Raw genomic sequence first — 16,487 nt, forward strand, 5'->3', positions numbered from 1 at the left:
CCTACAGAATACTCTAACCCACAGAATACTCTACCGCCCAGAATACTCTACCGCCCAGAATACTCTGGCCTACAGAATACTCTACGGCCCAGAATAATCTGACTGAAGAAGAGGGATAGATAAAGTGGATTTAGACTACAGACGGTGACACGAACGTTACATCTAAGTAGGCATTGTTTATGTGCCCCAGGAGCATAACCTTTCACGAGCTAAAAGAGCGCAGGACGCGCAAGACCTCAGTCTTCCTGCTAGGGAGATAGCGACTGAGGGAAGTTGGGAGCGAGGCGCCACATCGCCTGTATCTACAGATAGGGGCACCTTCCTAATCCGGAGCGTGACGCTAGTGCTATGTTACGGTGGAGGGGTCGAACCTCCACTGTGTGACGCAACACTTTGTGGCGCATCACTGGGGAGAAGGCAGACTCGCCCTCCTACGCACCACTTTTGAGACTGATCATATTGTAGCATCTTTAGAGGTGATATGACTATGATCTTCTTGCCGGGATGTGCGAGGGGAAGGAGCATGAAGGGATTGGTCTTGCCGGAGCCGGTGCCGGCAATGGTGACAACATCCAGCTGTAACGTGACCGTTCCTCGTGACGCACATACACCACATATTACACTCGGCTGACGCCGAGGACAGCGTACATACACACACACATACATACTTACCTTACGCTTCTTGTACTCTTACCACGACCATCGCTCGCACACACACCGAATACGACACAGTTCTGTTCTGACCTGTGTGAGTCCGCCTCTTAGTGTTCGGCCCTCGCGGCCGCTTTACACTTTTTTTTGAACATTATCCGTGTCGTACCTGCCATACTGCTCATTGACGTCGTCGACGTCCGCATATACCCCGTTTCCTCGTCGAGAACGGTCACTACACCCCCACCCCTTGCCATAGCCTCGCCTTTCCAATAATTGCCTTAGGCGATTTGCTTTTCTGCTCGCTCCGCCACACCCTAGACGCCTTGCCACGCTCCCGCCTCCACTAGCCACGCCCTGCCATTATTTTGACGCATATAGCCACATATATTCTGGTATACAAACTCGCTTAAGGCGATTCTCGAAATACCCGCCGCCTCGCCCTCCTAGCCACCTGCCATAACGTCGCGCTCGGTTGTGGGTCCCTGATCATTATCACGGCAACACCCTTGATATTGATATCGCCGACGCCGTTCCCACCACTCTGCCTCCGGTAGAGTTTGCCCCCACCTTTCCCCACACCCCGCTCACCCTTCTGCGCACTGTCCGCTCACCGGATACCAGCATGGCTGACCCCGGAGACAGACGATCGCCTCGATTCCCCAAGCCAAACACAGCCACACGCGCTCCAGCCACGAAGAGAAGGCCCCGTGCCCCGGCGCAGCTCCCTCTCCCATCTGCCTCTGAATCCCTGCCGACCCCATTATCCTCGTCATCAGCGGCACCGCTGAACAACAGAGCCGAGCCAGAGTCTCTTCTCCCACCTTTTGCACACGCCACGACCGTCTCACATACGGACTCTCCCAAGCCCGTCGCATCACGCCCAACCACCCCCGACTCGCCCCTCACCCCGCTCCTCTCATCACCTGCCTCCTCAGACACATCAGAAGACATGCCCGTTACTACGATCGCCGAAGGCGTCTTCTCCAACCAGGGGAGACTGCCGCATGTTGCAGACTCGAAGGAAGCCGCGACTAGCCTGGGAGGGCCACGCACCTGCGCACGCCTTCTGCACGCCTTCCGCTCGTACGGCACCATCGCCAAGCTTCAGGACGGGGACATCATGGACACGTTCATCCACGCCTTTGAGTCACCCAAAATGCAGCAGGACTTACGCCGCACTGCAGCCGCCAAATCGTACACCTTCCGCACGATGACCTACGAGCAGTTCTTCGACGTGCTCAGGGACACCTTCATACGTGGCGGCTCCACGAAGCTCTTCGACAACTTCCAGGATCGTGCGCGCGCAGATAAGGAACACCCCTTGGACTTCTACAACGGCCTTGAGGAGTCTAACTTCGACCTCCCCGCCGAGCTGCGCGTGTCGCAGATGAAGATCATCGAGCGCACCATCCTCAGCTTCGGCCGCAAGTTCACGAACTTCTGCCGCAGCAAGGACCAGTTCGCCAAGCTCCTGAAGTGGACGCTCCTGACCGTGGACGAGAGCGACGAGGTGTCAGTGGATGCGTACAACGCATCCATCAAGGACTTCACGACGGTCTTGACCACCGCCTGGGACGCGCACCGCAACTTTCTCGACGAGTTCGCTGACGCTGTGAGCGACGGGATGAAGGCCCTCGACAACGACCTGCGCAAGCGCAGCCTGAGCACCGCTTCGCACTCAGCTCAGCTGCCCGAGCCTAAGCGCCCCGCCTTCGCCAGCAACGCCGCACAGCCTCCTCGCTCGTCGACGTATGCTCAGCAGCCCGCTTATGCCCAGCAGTCCGCACCTCCACGTCGCTGGTCTAACCAGGTCACGGCCGTCAACGCGATCAGCTCACGCCCCCCTGCTCGGGTGCTTACCAAGGCGGATGTCTTGGCTAAGAAGGAGGTCCTCATCATTCCCCTCAACCTCAACCCAAGACTCGTTGGCCACTTCATCACTATCACCATCTTCAGCGGGTGTTACTTCTGCTTCGAGATCCGCGCCAATCATCGCGCCTCCGACTGCCCTAACCGGGGCCAGTCCTTCAAGCCGCCCTTCCCGCTCGACTGCACCGAGGTCGAGGACTACCTCATTGCGCAGACGTACTTCACTCATTACAATGAGGAGAGGGAGCGCCGCGGCATCACGCTCCAGGAGATCGTCGCCAACGTCAACCCGGGTCCGTTCACCATCTCGCCTGCCTATACACAGCCCGCTACCTGCGCTCCTCTCGTGGTCCCGCCACGAACGCCAATAGCATTCCCGTCGGCACGCGCGTCAACGCCGTTCCTGCCCAGGTTGCCCGCATCTCGCCGGACTCGTCCTTCGAGGGTCCCCCCGCACAGCCTCAGCCCGTCAACTACATCGCCTACACTCAGAATGACCTCGCACGCAGCTACGCTTCCACTGGACTGCGGGGGCGTGTTAACCACATCGCTAACGTCCGCCGTCACAGCGACATGGGCCTGCCCACCGTCCCGCGCACGGCACCAGCTCCTTCCCAGCCTGCTCGCGACTTCGTCTCAGCCTCCTTCGGTGACTATAGCAACGACGACGCGGGGTACAACGACGACTACATCAGCCAGCCCGCGCCTCCCGCAGGCTCTGGCTCTCGCGCCCTCCGCGGTGACCGTGACGACGGCGCGGTCATCCATACGCACTGCAGCACGTCCAAGGCTCGCGCTTACGCGCGGTCTAGCAGCCGGTCACTCTCGCGTGCTCGCTCGCCCTCGCGCTCCGGTTTTGGTCGTGAGGTTGTCAATGACCGCTCGTGTTCGCGTTCCCGCTCGGCCTCCGTCCGCTCCCGTCCTCGGTCCATCATGCGCGGTCGCTCCTCCGCCTTGCCCTCGCGCGCTGCGTCGCCCGTGTCCACTACGCCTGAGCATCGTCGGTCCTTGTCCGTGGAGTTCGCACCTGCCGCCGGTCCCTCCAAGCGCGCGCTCGTCTCGCCTGCTCGCCACCGCTCTTCCTCGCCCCTGACGCCGCTGGACAGCCCGGTGCCCAGCCCGCCCCCTACACCGCCCAGCCCGTCGCCAGCGCCGCGCGCTCGTGCGGCGCGTACCGACGTCTCTTCCTCCAGCCCCGCTAGAGCGCGCACCCTCTCCGAACGCCCCGCTACCATGGGGAAGGGGAAGGCTCGCGCCAGCTTGACTGACGCTGCCCCGGCCGCTACCGAGGTATGTGCTCTCGCCCGTGCTCCGCTGCCCCCGCTGCACCACCCGCTACCTCCCGTTCCCGGTGCTGTCGGCACCCATCACGCTCATGCCATCCCACACGCCCTGCCACACTTGTTCTGGAAATGTGTCGTCGGGTCCCCTGAGTCCTCCCTTGCCACGCGTGTCCGCGCGCTCATTGACGACGGCTCACCCTTTGTGCTCATCAGGGAGGACTTGCGTAGTCAGCTGCGCCTCCAGGTCCACCGCCTCGCAGAACCGGAGCTCCTCGGCGTGGCCATGGACGGCCCAGACGGTGCTAAGGTTGAACTCTCGATTGACTCGTACTCGCTTCTTTCCTTGCAAGACCGCTCGCTTTCTTTCCAGTCGCATACCGTTAAGGCCCTTATTGCTCCCTCGCTACATGTTCCCCTCCTTCTCGGGCTCCCTTTCCTCGCTCTGAACGACTTCCGTATCTCGTACTCGCTTCGCCGTGACCCTGCCTCGCGCTCTCGTGTCTTCGACCCCTCTGTTATCTGCATGGCTACTGGTTTTGATATCTTGCACCTGCCTCGCTTGCCTGCCTCCCCCGCCACCGCTACGACCCGTACTTCGCCCAAGGACCGCCGTATACAGATTTGTAGTGATCGCTTAGCTGTTGTCTCCGAGTTGAATGAGATGTTGGCGGGCCGCCGGGTAGCGTGCGACGCGCACACTACCCCGCCCCGCCACCCTTCTCGATTTGTTTGCGCGATCCTGGAGACGATCAAAACCCTCGAACATAAAGCCAAGCTCGAGGCTATGAGTGAGGAGATCAAGAGCGATTTCCAGGACGTCTTTGGGCCTATTGCTCACGTCGACGATCTGGACAATACGCACTTGTGCAAGATCGACTTGCGTGTGCGTGATTTCGAGCTCTCTAAACGGACCTACCCATCTCCCCGGAAGTACCGCGAGGCTTGGGAGACCTTGATCCAGCGACACCTCAATGCTGGCCGTATCCGTCCTTCCTCGTCTTCCTTTGCTTCGCCCGCCTTCCTCACGCCAAAGGCAGACAAGACCGCGCTCCCTCGTTGGGTTAATGACTACCGCCTGCTCAACGCGGTCACGGTCACCGACCGCCACCCCATTCCCCGCGTCGACAACATTCTCGCCGCGGCTGGCACTGGCTCCATCTGGGGCAAAATGGACATGACGGACTCCTTCTACCAGACTAAGCTCGACCCCGAATCTATCCCGCTCACGGCCGTCACCACGCCACTCGGGTTGTATGAGTGGCTTGTCATGCCCCAAGGGTTCAAGAACGCGCCCCCTGTGCATCAGCGTCGGGTGACGGACGCACTGCGCCCCTTCCTCGGCAAGTTCTGCTACATTTACTTGGATGACATTATTATCTGGTCGGACACTGTGGAGGAGCACGCCGCTCACGTTCGCCTCATTCTTGCCACGCTCCGGAAAGCTCGCCTCTTTTGTAACCCGAAGAAGTGCGCCTTCTTCCTCTCGTCCCTCGACTTCCTCAGTCACCACATTTCTCGGCGCGGTATCGAGGCGCAGTCCTCGAAGGTCGACGCGGTGGTGGCCTGGCCTACGCCGCGGAACGCCACTGACCTCCGCCGTTTCCTGGGTTTGACCCGCTACATCGCCCGCTGTTAGGCTCGGCTCAAGGGTTGGCGCAGTCGGCGCGGCGTGAACGACGAGTGAATACTCGGCGGTGGCACGAGCGGGTCGAGGCGCAATAGAGATCAGAAGAATAAGATTCAAGAGAAGATAGAAGAGAGAAGAGTCAAGCACAACTGAGTCAAGTAACTAGAATACCAAGTCTAAGGTGGCCTCATGGTCAGGCCAGCCTTATAAAGGAGTAACCATGCGTAGTAAGAGGTAAGTAAGATAAGATAAGATGGTAGGTGTCCTGAGAGGGAGGAAAGGAACGGGTCGTGACAGTACCCCCCCCTCTAGCGAGACTCCCCGAGTCAAGTAGCGTAAATTTGTGGTACCTAGTCCGTGATTCGAACCTGGAAGGGCACATGCCGCGGAAATTGCCGAATTTTCGGTTCGCGTGTCGATCAGCGGGGAGGCGATAAGGAGTTCCTTCATCCTCGCCTCTTACGACCTACGTCCGACCCTCGTCCATGAGCTCTCCTACGGCCCTCCGCCCCCCACCCTGGATGGGAAGACCTCGGTTCGCGGAAGCTTGCTAGTACCATCGAAGGTCCCTATCGATGGCGTAGCCGAGGCGTTTTGAGTAGCGGAGTCGGATAGTCCCCCCTCCCTCTCTCGTCGTGGTATCCGCACCGTCTCCAGGCCTTCGGTTCGAGGCGTTTCTGGGAGTCCTACTTATACCCATGTTTTTGGACCTCTTCTCCAGCTCCCTCCTTCCATCGATGGCGCCCCCTTCTAAGTCTCCTTCTCCCCACGCCGTTCCTCCTTCCATGCTCCTTGGTGCCAACGTCGTGGTGCCACAACTCCAGCCCTCCTTCTCCTCGTCGGTCCTTCCGGCGCTCTCTTCGGACGTCTTTGGTGCGTGACCCGCTGCCCTCGGGAGGTGCTGTGCTCACTGTTTGTAGCCGCTCTCCATTCGCGCGTCGGTCAATCGGCTGGTGGCGATTCTCCGCTTCGAGGCGTGGGGCTGGGTTCCGACGAGGTGCATGCTGGCGTCGATAGCGCGACTGTCCCGCTGACTTTCCCCTTTTGGTCGTAGGGTGCCCTCTTTCGCGCGCTCCAGCGGGAGCGGGGCGACTCGGCGGGTCTTCGCGCGTCTCTGGACCGCACTGAGCGTACCTTGAGCGGGGTGTGCTCGCGTCTGATGGAGCAGGACCAGGAGCTACGGCGCGTGAAGACCAACTCCGCCTCTCAGGCTTCCCGTATCCAACATCTCGATGATCTCGTGGATTGCTTGACCACCGAACTTGGCGACGCCAATCGGCGGGTTTCTGAGCTCCAGGTCGCGCTGGCCAACGCCACCGATGAGCGCTCCTCCGCCTCCCTCCGCTTCCGCTTCTTCCAGACCCGCTGGCGTCGTGCCCGGCGCGATGTCAACAGCCTCAATTCCAACCTTCGTGGTCGTTTGGACGAGTTGCGCTTCACCCGTGTCGCCCTTCAGGAAGCCGAGGAAGATGCTCGTGAGGCCCGCCGTGAGCTCGCCCGCCTTTGGTTCGACTCGGCCCGTGTCCTTCAACGCCTTCGCTCGAGGCTGGGGGATCTGCTCGAGGCCCATAGTTCTCGCGTCCCTGGCGAGGTTTATCGGCATATCCTTGATCGGCTCCGGTCTTATATCGCGCGTTTTGGTCCCCTCGAGGGCGCTCTCGCTGGCGATATGGATGGCGACTTTAGTAGCGGTGAGGAGACGGACGCCGAGGAGGAGGCGATGGCGGATATGGAGGGTGAGGCGATGTCGGGCGCGGAGGACGATGTTGCGATTGGCGGGGAGGGGTCGAACGTGCGTGCGTTGGGATCTGTTGATGGCGAGGACGACGGTGGGATGATTCTGGGTTATGTCGAAGACGCTGAGGTTGGCGGGGTTGTCGCTGGAGCTGGGGTTGTCGACATGAGCGACGTGGATGACTGATTGCCGTGGGGATGTGGACTTGTAGTTTTCTGCGCTGTATCTTGGTCTCCGTACTGTTGTTGTAACTCGTAGGTGTGTGCATGCGATGTTTGTTGTTTTTGTGGGTGACTTTTTCGTGTGTATTCTCGTGCGCCGGTCTATAAGTTAGGTTTCGCCAGCCCTCGCCGTCTATTTTTTCCTCCCCTTCCTCCCCTTGGGAGCGCTTGGCTTCACGTCCCACTCCTCCACCGTACGCGGTTTATCTGGGTGGGTCGCGTGGAAGGCGTCCACCTTCTTCTTAGCGTTGGCGAGTCCTTCCGCTGGCTCCCACGTGCGTGCTTCAGGACCAAATCCTTCCCAGTCGACGAAGTATTTAACCTTGCGCTTGGTTCCCTTCTTCCCTACGACCTTACAGTCCAGAATCTCCCTTACTTCGTACTGCTCATAGCCCTCCTCATCTATTTCCACTGGCGGCGCTTTTTCAGGTGGCCGGCGCGCGAAAGTGTCTGCTGGTATTTCATGCAGGAGGGAAACGTGGAAGACGGGGTGGATCCTCGACATGGTTTTCGGCAGTTTGAGTCGATACGCGTGTGAGCCGACTTTTTTCTCGACGGTGAATGGTCCTAGTCGTTTGTAATCGAGCTTCTTCGTTGGCCTTTTCGTCTTGATGTTTCGCAAGTCCAGCATGACTCGCGTCTCACGAGCTAAAGAAGCGCAGGACGCGCAAGACCTCAGTCTTCCTGCTAGTGGAATAGCGACTGATATTCATACCTAAAGAAGCGCAGGACGCGCAAGACTAAAGTACAGTCAGTAAATAGTATGAGTATAGTAAGTGAGATAACATACCCTCAGTCTTCCTGCTAGTGGAATAGCGACTGAGGGAAAAGAGATGTACAGTAAGGATAAATACGGACGCCCCCAGAGCGGCGTGGGAAAGTTCTTCCCGAATAGGAAGGCGGACCAAAAGCGTGGACGCGAGGCAAACCGTCCACCCATGGGAGGAGGCAGACTCGCCCCTCTATACCCTACTTTTGACACTCCCACTCGAGTCTGGCCGTAAACCCATACCTTGGCAGAACTTGAGATGCTTCTCATGAGGTAGTGCCTTGGTAAAGATGTCCGCAACCATCTCGTCCGTGGGGTACCAGAGGACGACGCACTCGCCGGTGGCAACCAGCCCATCGCGGATGTAGTGGTACTTCCGCTGGATGTGCTTGGTCCGAGCCCGGAACTGAGCATCCTGGCTGAGGATGATGGCCGCGCGGTTGTCACACCTAAGCTCGGTGGCACCGGCCTGCGGACGTCCCAACTCCTCAAAGAATGAGCGGAGCCACGCCAAATGCTGGCCAGCATTAGCTAGACCAATGTACTCCGACTCGGTAGAAGAGAGAGAGACCATGGACTGCCGCTTGCTGGACCAACCAATGGCGCCCCGACTTGAGATGAACACGAAGCCGGAGGTAGACTTGGACGTGTCGTTGCATCCGCCCCAGTCAGCGTCGGTGTAGCCATGGAAGTCGAGGTCCATGCCAGCGTCAGCGCCATCATAGACAAGGCACCAGTCACGCGTCTTCTTGAGGTACCGGAGGACGCGCTTGGCCAGTTCCCAATGGCAGGCCTTGGGGGCGGCGCTATAGCGGCCAAGAACCCCCACCACATAGGCGGTATCCGGTCGGGTGCCCATCATCCCGTACATGAGCGAGCCCACTACGCTCTGGTAGGAGACGACGGGACCTCCGGGGACCAAGGCCATATGAGTGTGCACCTCGTTGTCGTTAGGGTCATCAGCGGAGATGCGAGTACTTGTGGACATGGGGGTGCTGACGCCCGTGCAGTCCGACATGCCATAGCGCTCAAGCACGGTGTCGATGTACTTCCTCTGGGAGAGGGAGATCGTGCGCTTTCCCGGGTGCCGGATGATCTCGATGCCCAGGAGGTACTTGGCGGGACCCAAGTCGCGCATCTTGAAGGAGGCAGTGAGCTTCTTCTTGATGCTGTCCATGAAAGGACGCGAGGTGGCGGCGAGGAGTAGGTCGTCGACGTAGACGACGAGGAAGCAGACCTGCTTACCGTCCCGGAAGACGTAGAGGCAAGTCTCCGAGCGCACAAACCCGAGCTTGTCGAGCTTGTTGTGGAGCGTCTGGTTCCACGCGCGACCAGCCTGCTTGAGGCCATAGACAGACTTCTTGAGTCGCCAGCAGTAGCCCTCCCGGATGTCGACACCGGTCGGGGGAAGCATGTACAGCGTCTGTAGCAGCTCGCCGTTGAGGTACGCGGTGTTCACGTCCATCTGGTCTGTGTAAAGACCAAGGCGGACGGCGAGAGCGAGGATGATGCGGATGGACTCCAGGCTAGCGACGGGCGCAAAGGTGTCCTGGTAGTCGACTCCTTCCTGCTGAGTGAAGCCGCGTGCCACAATGCGCACCTTGTACCGCTCAATGTTCCCTTGAGCATCCTCCTTCAAGGAGAAGACATGCTTGGAGGTGATCGGCTTGACGCCCTCCGGGATGGGTACCTCCTCGTAGACATCGTTCAGCTTGAAGCTGTTCAACTCCTCCGACTGCGCATCCAACCACTTGTCGCACTCTGGGCTTGCCATGGCTTGTTTCCAAGTGGTGGGAATCTTCCGCGCGCCGCTGCTCGACTGACCACCAGATGCTGCACCCGCGAAGAGTTCGTCATTGAGAAAAGCAAAGTTCACTGACTCGCCCTCTTCATCGGGTTGATCCGGGGGATCCCCACCCCCCTGGTTAGGCGCTGGTGCAGGTTCTGGTTCGGGAGCTGGTGCGGGAGGCGGAGGAGGAGCTTCTGCCTGAGGCGGCTGCTCTTGACGTCGGCGATTGTCCTCTAGTTGCTGCTCGCGCACGCGGATGCTTAGTTCGCGCTGCTTCCGCTGCTGAGCGGACACCTTCCGGTGGTTTTCCTGCCGCTCCCAATCATTGATGTAGCCCTGGTCCTTGTGCTGGTTCGCTGTTCGCTCTTCTGGCTTGCGAAGGCCAGGGCGGCGTGATGGACCAGCGGCGGGGGCAGGAGCTGGCGGAGGTGTGGCCGGTGGCAGGGACCGGCGCGGTATGCGCGTCTTAGGTGGACGCGGAGGAGGCGGTGGCCCGTCCGAGTCAGGTGAAGGCGGACGATTATCTCCCACTGGCTCTGGCGTGGGTGGACGAGGTGCTCCCACTGACCCGGCTGCAGGTGGCTGGGCCGGCGCATCGTCGTCGTCATCGTCCTCGCTGTCACTGCCCGCACCTGGTGCAGGAGTGTCCTTGGGCGGCAGACGGAAGTACTTGCCAAAGTCCTCCCACTGCTCGGCGGACACATCGTCTTCGCCCGCGCGCATCTCGTCAGGAGAGGGGGAGGCGTCGTCGAACTTGACGTGCCGGGAGGTGATGATCTTCTGAGTGGCGATCTCGAGGAGCTTGTACGCCTTTGTGCCCTCAGACCAAGCGTAGCCTATGAGGATGCACCGGCGGGCGCGGTCGGCGAACTTGCCCTTCCGCTTCTTCTTTGGGATGAGCGGGTAGGCAGGGCAGCCAAAGGGGTGCAGGGCGTGGACGTCAATAGGGCGCTTGACCTTGCGCATGCGGTTGATAGGCAGTTCTCCCTTCTGGCGGCTGGCGGGCGATAGGTTGATCATGTCGGTGGCATATTCCATCGCGTACATCCAGTACTTCCGGGGAAGCTTGGCCGCGCAGAGGTTAGCGATCGCCCGGGTGACCAGCGTCTGGTTCATACGCTCCGCTATGCCGTTCTGCTCAGGTGTGTAGGGCGCCGTCGTCTCGTGGATGATACCACGTCGCCGGAACTCGGCCTCCATCTTGTTCGAGCAGAACTCGCCACCGCCGTCTGTGCGGGTGAACTCAACCCAGCCGGGGAGCCACTCCCACTGCTCGATAGAGTCGCGGTGCTGATGCTCCATGTCGATGCGCCACTGACGGAGCTTCTTGTAGACCTCCGACTTCTTCTTTGTGAAGAGCGTGTAGATGCCCGAGGAGTAGTGGCAGACGATGACGATCCAGTAGAGGTAGCCGCCAATGGCAGCGGGGTCGACGGGGCCACCAACGTCGCAGGAGACAAACTGGAGCGGGCGCGAGGCGGGCGTGGTGCTCCGCTTGAAGGGGAGCTTCTTCATCTTGCCCATGACGCAGGGCTCACAGAAGGATGGGATGCCGGTAAGCGTGTCGACCTCCCCGAGCTGCCCATGTCGGACCATGTTGCGCAGGCTCTTGAAGTTCGTATGGCCCATGATCTGGTGCAGCCGGTTGATGTCGATGGCGGTGAAGGCGCGCTCATCCGTGCCGATGGGCTGGCAGTCGACGTGATAGAGACCGTGTTTGCGCGTTGCGACACAGGCGATATCGCCGGAGGAGTCGCGGATAGTACAGGCGTTGTCCTTAAAGGACACGCGCAGACCACGCTTGGTGATCTGGGGCACCGAGATGAGCGTCAACGCGAGGTCGGGGACATGCAGTGTCTTCCGAATAGTAAGCGCGCGCACACCGTCCGGTGTCTTAGAGGCGAAGCAGGCAGTGCCAATGCCTACTGCCTTGATGACGGACTCATTCCCGAGGTAGATGTTGCGCGGCGGGTCAAGGACACGGTAAGTGCTGTCGTCGAAGAGGCGCTCATCGGGGGTCATGGTCTTTGACACACCCGAGTCGACGATGTGCGAACCTTGGTGTCGCTGCGGTCGCTTTGGATCAGACTGGACATAGGCGGAAATCTTCTTGTAGGCACGGCGCGAGACGGTTACATGCGTGTCGTCTACATCCGAGTCCGAGTCCGAGTCCGAATCCGAGTCCGAGTCCTTCACCTTGTTCGCCTTCGCCTTCTCCGCCGCCCGCTCCTTCCGCTTCTTCAGCGCCTTCTCCTTCTGCCCAAGGATCGTCTTGCACTCCTCAGTGGAGTGCCCCTCGCCGTGGATGACGCAGGTCGCCTTACCCTTACCCTTCTTCTTGCCCTTGTCCTTGGGCTTGCGCGGTGGGGGCGCGCGAGAAGAGGAGGCGGCGTATGCCTGCTCATCGTCCGAGTCCTCCTTGCTGGTCACCTGCGCCATCAGCTTTGCCTCGACGTAGGAGAGGGTGAGGGGCGTGGCCTTGGAGCTGCCCGCCGAGATGCCGGATGAGACGATCTTCCACTTCTCCGAGCTGGGAAGGGAGGCGAGGAGGATGAGGGGGACGAGATTGGCGTTGAGGGGATAGCCGAGGGTGGCGAGCTGGGTGACCGACTGCCGAACGCGGTGGATGTGCGCGCTCATCGCCTCGCGGGAGACGTCTCCATCGTCGGCGTCGGCGAGCTTCGCGCGGAAGATCTTGATCAGTTCGGTGACTGCCATCTCGCTGGTGTTGGTCTGCTCGAACTTCTCGACGAGCTTCTCCCAGAGTTCGCTTGCGTGCTGGTACTCGTGGAGCTCGAGGGCGATGTCATTCGAGAGGTGCTCCCGGATGGTGGAGAGGGCGCGGGCGTTCCGCCAGGACCAGGTCTCCCTCTGCGCAACTTGGTGAGTGGTGGAGGAGGAGCCCAATCCTGTGGATGTGGTGGTGCAGCTGCTGCTGTACGCCATATTAAATATCAACCAGGATATGGCCCACCACCGCTTTTCAAAGCTGGCGGGGGCCTGTCCCAGCCCGGCAATTTCCGGCCACTGCTGACTCACTAACGCCTCAAAATCCTAGATTTAATAAGATCAAATGCCCGCAGACCGCATTTTTGTGGTTTTCTGGACTTTTAATTCGGAATTTTGGCGATTTTTGTGTATGATGCGGGAGCACGAGCACGCCTCTTCGCACGCGCGTGATAGCGCGCCGCCGCCCCATCCTTCCGTGCTGTCGCGCCTTGTTCCCGGTCGTATGGATTGGCAATGAAAAATATATAGATATATAGAAGCCACGTTCACGCCTACAGCGCGAACGTGATGTACTACTACCTACGAGGGTGTGCGTGCGAGCACGCGACGACGACCGAGACTGCGCGGGCAGAGGTGTCGGGTGACGACGCAGCACGACACGGAAATGAGGGGATGGGGTGGAGGAGGGATGACCGTATTCAAAGGAGCAGGGGCCTACGGCCACCTATGGCGTGGGGGTGGTCCGCAACTGGCACCCTTCGGGTGATGGGGTGTTTGGTGGTCTCGAGTGGCGTGGCGTGCGGCGGCGAGGAAGGTGGGGGCGCGCTGAGGGCACGCTGCAGGCGCATGGTCTGCTGGGTGGGTGCCCCTCCCGTCACCGCCGCCTCCGCACCTCGTTTCTGCGCGATCAGCGGGCGCGCAGCCCGCCCCTTGTCCAATCCCCTCCTTACCCCTATACCTCACTTGGCGAAGGTGGTAACGGCGTATTAGGGGAGAGGATAGGGGGTACGGGGTGGGGCGTCGCGCGAGCGCAGAGGGTGGGAGGGTGGGGGCGGCTGGTCGCCTCGCGCAGGTTAGGCGGCGGCGACGGCGGCTGTCGGAATGGAAGGTGGGCGGGAGGGGGGGTCCCTGCTTGAGCTGCGCGTCCCGCTACCCTCGGAGGAGGGCCGCTGAGCTGCAGGCAACGCGTCGCTCGTGTTGTCAACACGAGCGACGTGTTGAAAATTTTTTGTCAGTTCATAATTTGACTGGAGGGGCTTTTCAGACGTACCTTGGGGGCTCTTTTGAGCCCCCCCCCTGCCTTTATCCTTCGTCTCTGTCGTCTTCGGCAACTGTCCGCGCGAGGTAGAGGACGGGATGTTCGGGGAGGGCGGTGGTGGAAAGGAAGGAGCGACGCGTTACGTCACGTCACGCGACGCGTTGAAGGGGACGCGTCCTCGGGACTCGGTCAGAAACTGAGGGCCATCCCCGGCGGTTCGCGCTCTGAATTTTGGAGGGTAGCTAGTAGTATAGTATATATACTTTGGCATGAAATTTGGTACGACTGTGATCTATAGTTCACGAGATATTGGCGAATTAATTGCCCAAAGCACTGCTTTCAGCACCTTTTCGTGATTCCCCCCTGTCTAAAGCACCCAATCCTCCAAGAAAGTGCATAAAGGTAGTCTATAGTACATCTCCCAGTATTTCCAGCAGCTTATCTGAAGTCAATCGGTCAGTTCACTCAGGAATAAACCATTGACCTGTATGAATCGCAACCCAAATGCATACCCGACTTCCCTCAAACTTCGTGCTATATAAAATCACTAGGAATCGCTAATCTAGTTCTGTCTTCGGATATCCATACAGTAGTAGCCCCGGTATATACTCCGTGTATTATTCAACCGCTGCTTGTGCTAGTACAACCTGCGGGTGTCGCCGAGAGATGACAGCGCGGTCCCGAATCACGCAGTTTACGGTCCCGAATTACATCGTTTCTCCTCCCACCACCTCCACGCCATATCGCATCGCCGCCGCGCCCCCCTTTCTGCCCCCCTACCTTCTATAACTCGTTTTTGACCTTGAGAGCGTTCCTCAAGATGGAATCCTGCAGATCGCGCATGGTAACGGCGCATAACACGATGATCGGCGACGATTCGGCGTGAGGGAATAGGGAGGGCGAGCGCGCAGGGTGCAGGTGCGTGGCTGCGCCGTACATTGCGACGAGTACTCATTGCTCATATAGGACTATCTAAGCGCTGGGAGGGGGCGGTGAGCTCCTCCTCAAGCAAGTGCAGCACCGCGCCGAGGGAGGGGGTAGGGTGATCTCACCACCACCTCCCTTCCCTTGCCTACTGCGCCCCCCTCGCGGGGGCGTGCGGGACAGCTCGCATGCTCAGACACTATGCACATGCGAGCTGTGCTGCCAGCATGATTCGATGAGCGCGTCGCACGCTCTCGCCTTCCCCTCACTTGGCCCCCATCCCTATTACCCTCCCCCCTCCCACTCACCCCCCTCGGCATCCTAAATCCAACGTCTACTACTCCCCAACTCCCCTTTCCCCTTCCACCTCTTTCTCAGCCTTCTTCGCGACGCATCCGGACGCGTGCTCGACGCGCGAGGGCCGATCGCCTCCGCGCGCGATGCGCATCCCACGCGATCTGCGTGCCCCGTCCTCCCTTCCGCCACCTTTCGATCCTATGTAGCCCCTCTTCCTCCGCATCTACGCGATTTTACGCGCGCAGACTGCGTATCGCGTTCCCCGCGCCTCACGCGCTTGCCGATCCCTTGCCTGACCTTCACCATCCTCCCCCATCCCCTCGTGACGGGTATAGCGCGTTTTTCACGCGCCGAATCACTTTTCCCTCTCCCCCAAGCACGCGTGCTTGGCCTCCTCGCGCTTTCTCTCGTGCAATCGCAGCGCTTGGCACAGTGAAAATTTTCAATCGCGTTTTTGACGCGTTTTGGCGCGTTTTTTCTGCAATGCAAGCCATCTACACCTGTATTGTCATATTCTAGACTAAACATCTAGTACTGTACACGACAGTGCGCCATTCACAACGCAACGACAGGGTGCGCGCGCTCGGGGTGGCGGGCGGGGAGGTCACGTGGTCTCGGGATCGAGGCGCCACGCGCTGCCGCAAGCGCAATCGACAATTCCGGCGCGCCCTCAAGAATTTTCGAGGAAAATAACACATTTCGCGCGGTCTGAGGGCCACGTGCCGTATTTTCAGACCGTGCCGACCCTTGCCGAGGGCCCGCTCAAGAGGGCGAACCTCGGAAATTGCCGGACCCCGCCAGCTTTGAAAAGCGGTGGGGGGATATATCCCAGACATTATTTAAAGTCCGTACAGCATATGGTGGGTGGTGGTCGCCGGAGCGCCAGGTGACGTGGACGGGGGAGAGGACGTTGTCGGCGTTGGTGGAGTCACCGCGATCTCAGGGGGAGGGGATTTTTCCGATCCAGTCACCATGGAGGTGAGATCGTCCCTGTTGAGGGCGTCGGTGACCCGGAGGCGCCAGAGCGGCCAGTCCGCCGCATCGGTGAGCGTCGGGACCTTGCTGTCCTTGGGAGCCATGGCGCAGAGTGGGATAGAGTGAGTCGCAGATCGAAGTCTTGCTCGATTTTAGGCCACGGGGCTCATAACCTCTCACGAGCTAAAGAAGCGCAGGACGCGCAAGACCTCAGTCTTCCTGCTAGTGGAATAGCGACTGATATTCATACCTAAAGAAGCGCAGGACGCGCAAGACCTCAGTCTTCCTGCTAGTGGAATAGCGACTGATATTCATACCTAAAGAAGCGCAGGACGCGCAAGACTAAAGTACAGTCA

General features: G+C 59.8%; 4 protein-coding genes across 4 annotated transcripts; 2 read left to right on the top strand and 2 right to left on the bottom strand.

Moving 5' to 3' along the window:
• Positions 1-1,603: 1,603 nt before the first annotated feature.
• SCHCODRAFT_02712302 (uncharacterized protein) lies at positions 1,604-5,490 on the top strand (the record flags this gene model as incomplete). The annotated part of the gene is made up of 3 exons (XM_003028969.1): positions 1,604-2,816; positions 2,849-4,689; positions 5,443-5,490. 3 exons carry the CDS (start codon positions 1,604-1,606, stop codon positions 5,488-5,490), a joined length of 3,102 nt encoding a protein of 1,033 aa, XP_003029015.1.
• A 680-nt stretch (positions 5,491-6,170) lies between these two features.
• Positions 6,171-7,354, top strand: SCHCODRAFT_02601947 (uncharacterized protein; the record flags this gene model as incomplete). Its single annotated transcript, XM_003028968.2, has 3 exons — positions 6,171-6,306; positions 6,354-6,430; positions 6,488-7,354. The coding sequence occupies 3 exons, from the start codon at positions 6,171-6,173 to the stop codon at positions 7,352-7,354; spliced, it is 1,080 nt and encodes a 359-aa protein (XP_003029014.1).
• Positions 7,355-7,522: 168 nt separating this feature from the next.
• SCHCODRAFT_02513229 (uncharacterized protein) lies at positions 7,523-8,023 on the bottom strand (the record flags this gene model as incomplete). Its single annotated transcript, XM_050343285.1, has 1 exon — positions 7,523-8,023. A coding segment is annotated over one exon (501 nt), but the record flags the coding sequence as incomplete, so codon positions are not given.
• Positions 8,024-12,602: 4,579 nt separating this feature from the next.
• SCHCODRAFT_02636695 (uncharacterized protein) lies at positions 12,603-16,372 on the bottom strand (the record flags this gene model as incomplete). The annotated part of the gene is made up of 2 exons (XM_050345927.1): positions 16,009-16,372; positions 12,603-12,876 (listed from the first exon to the last, which is right to left on the bottom strand). Coding segments are annotated over exons 1-2 (501 nt in total), but the record flags the coding sequence as incomplete, so codon positions are not given.
• Between the last annotated feature and the right edge of the window lie 115 nt (positions 16,373-16,487).

This window comes from Schizophyllum commune (genome assembly GCF_000143185.2).
Source record: "Schizophyllum commune H4-8 unplaced genomic scaffold SCHCOscaffold_10, whole genome shotgun sequence".
Taxonomy (NCBI): domain Eukaryota; kingdom Fungi; phylum Basidiomycota; class Agaricomycetes; order Agaricales; family Schizophyllaceae; genus Schizophyllum; species Schizophyllum commune.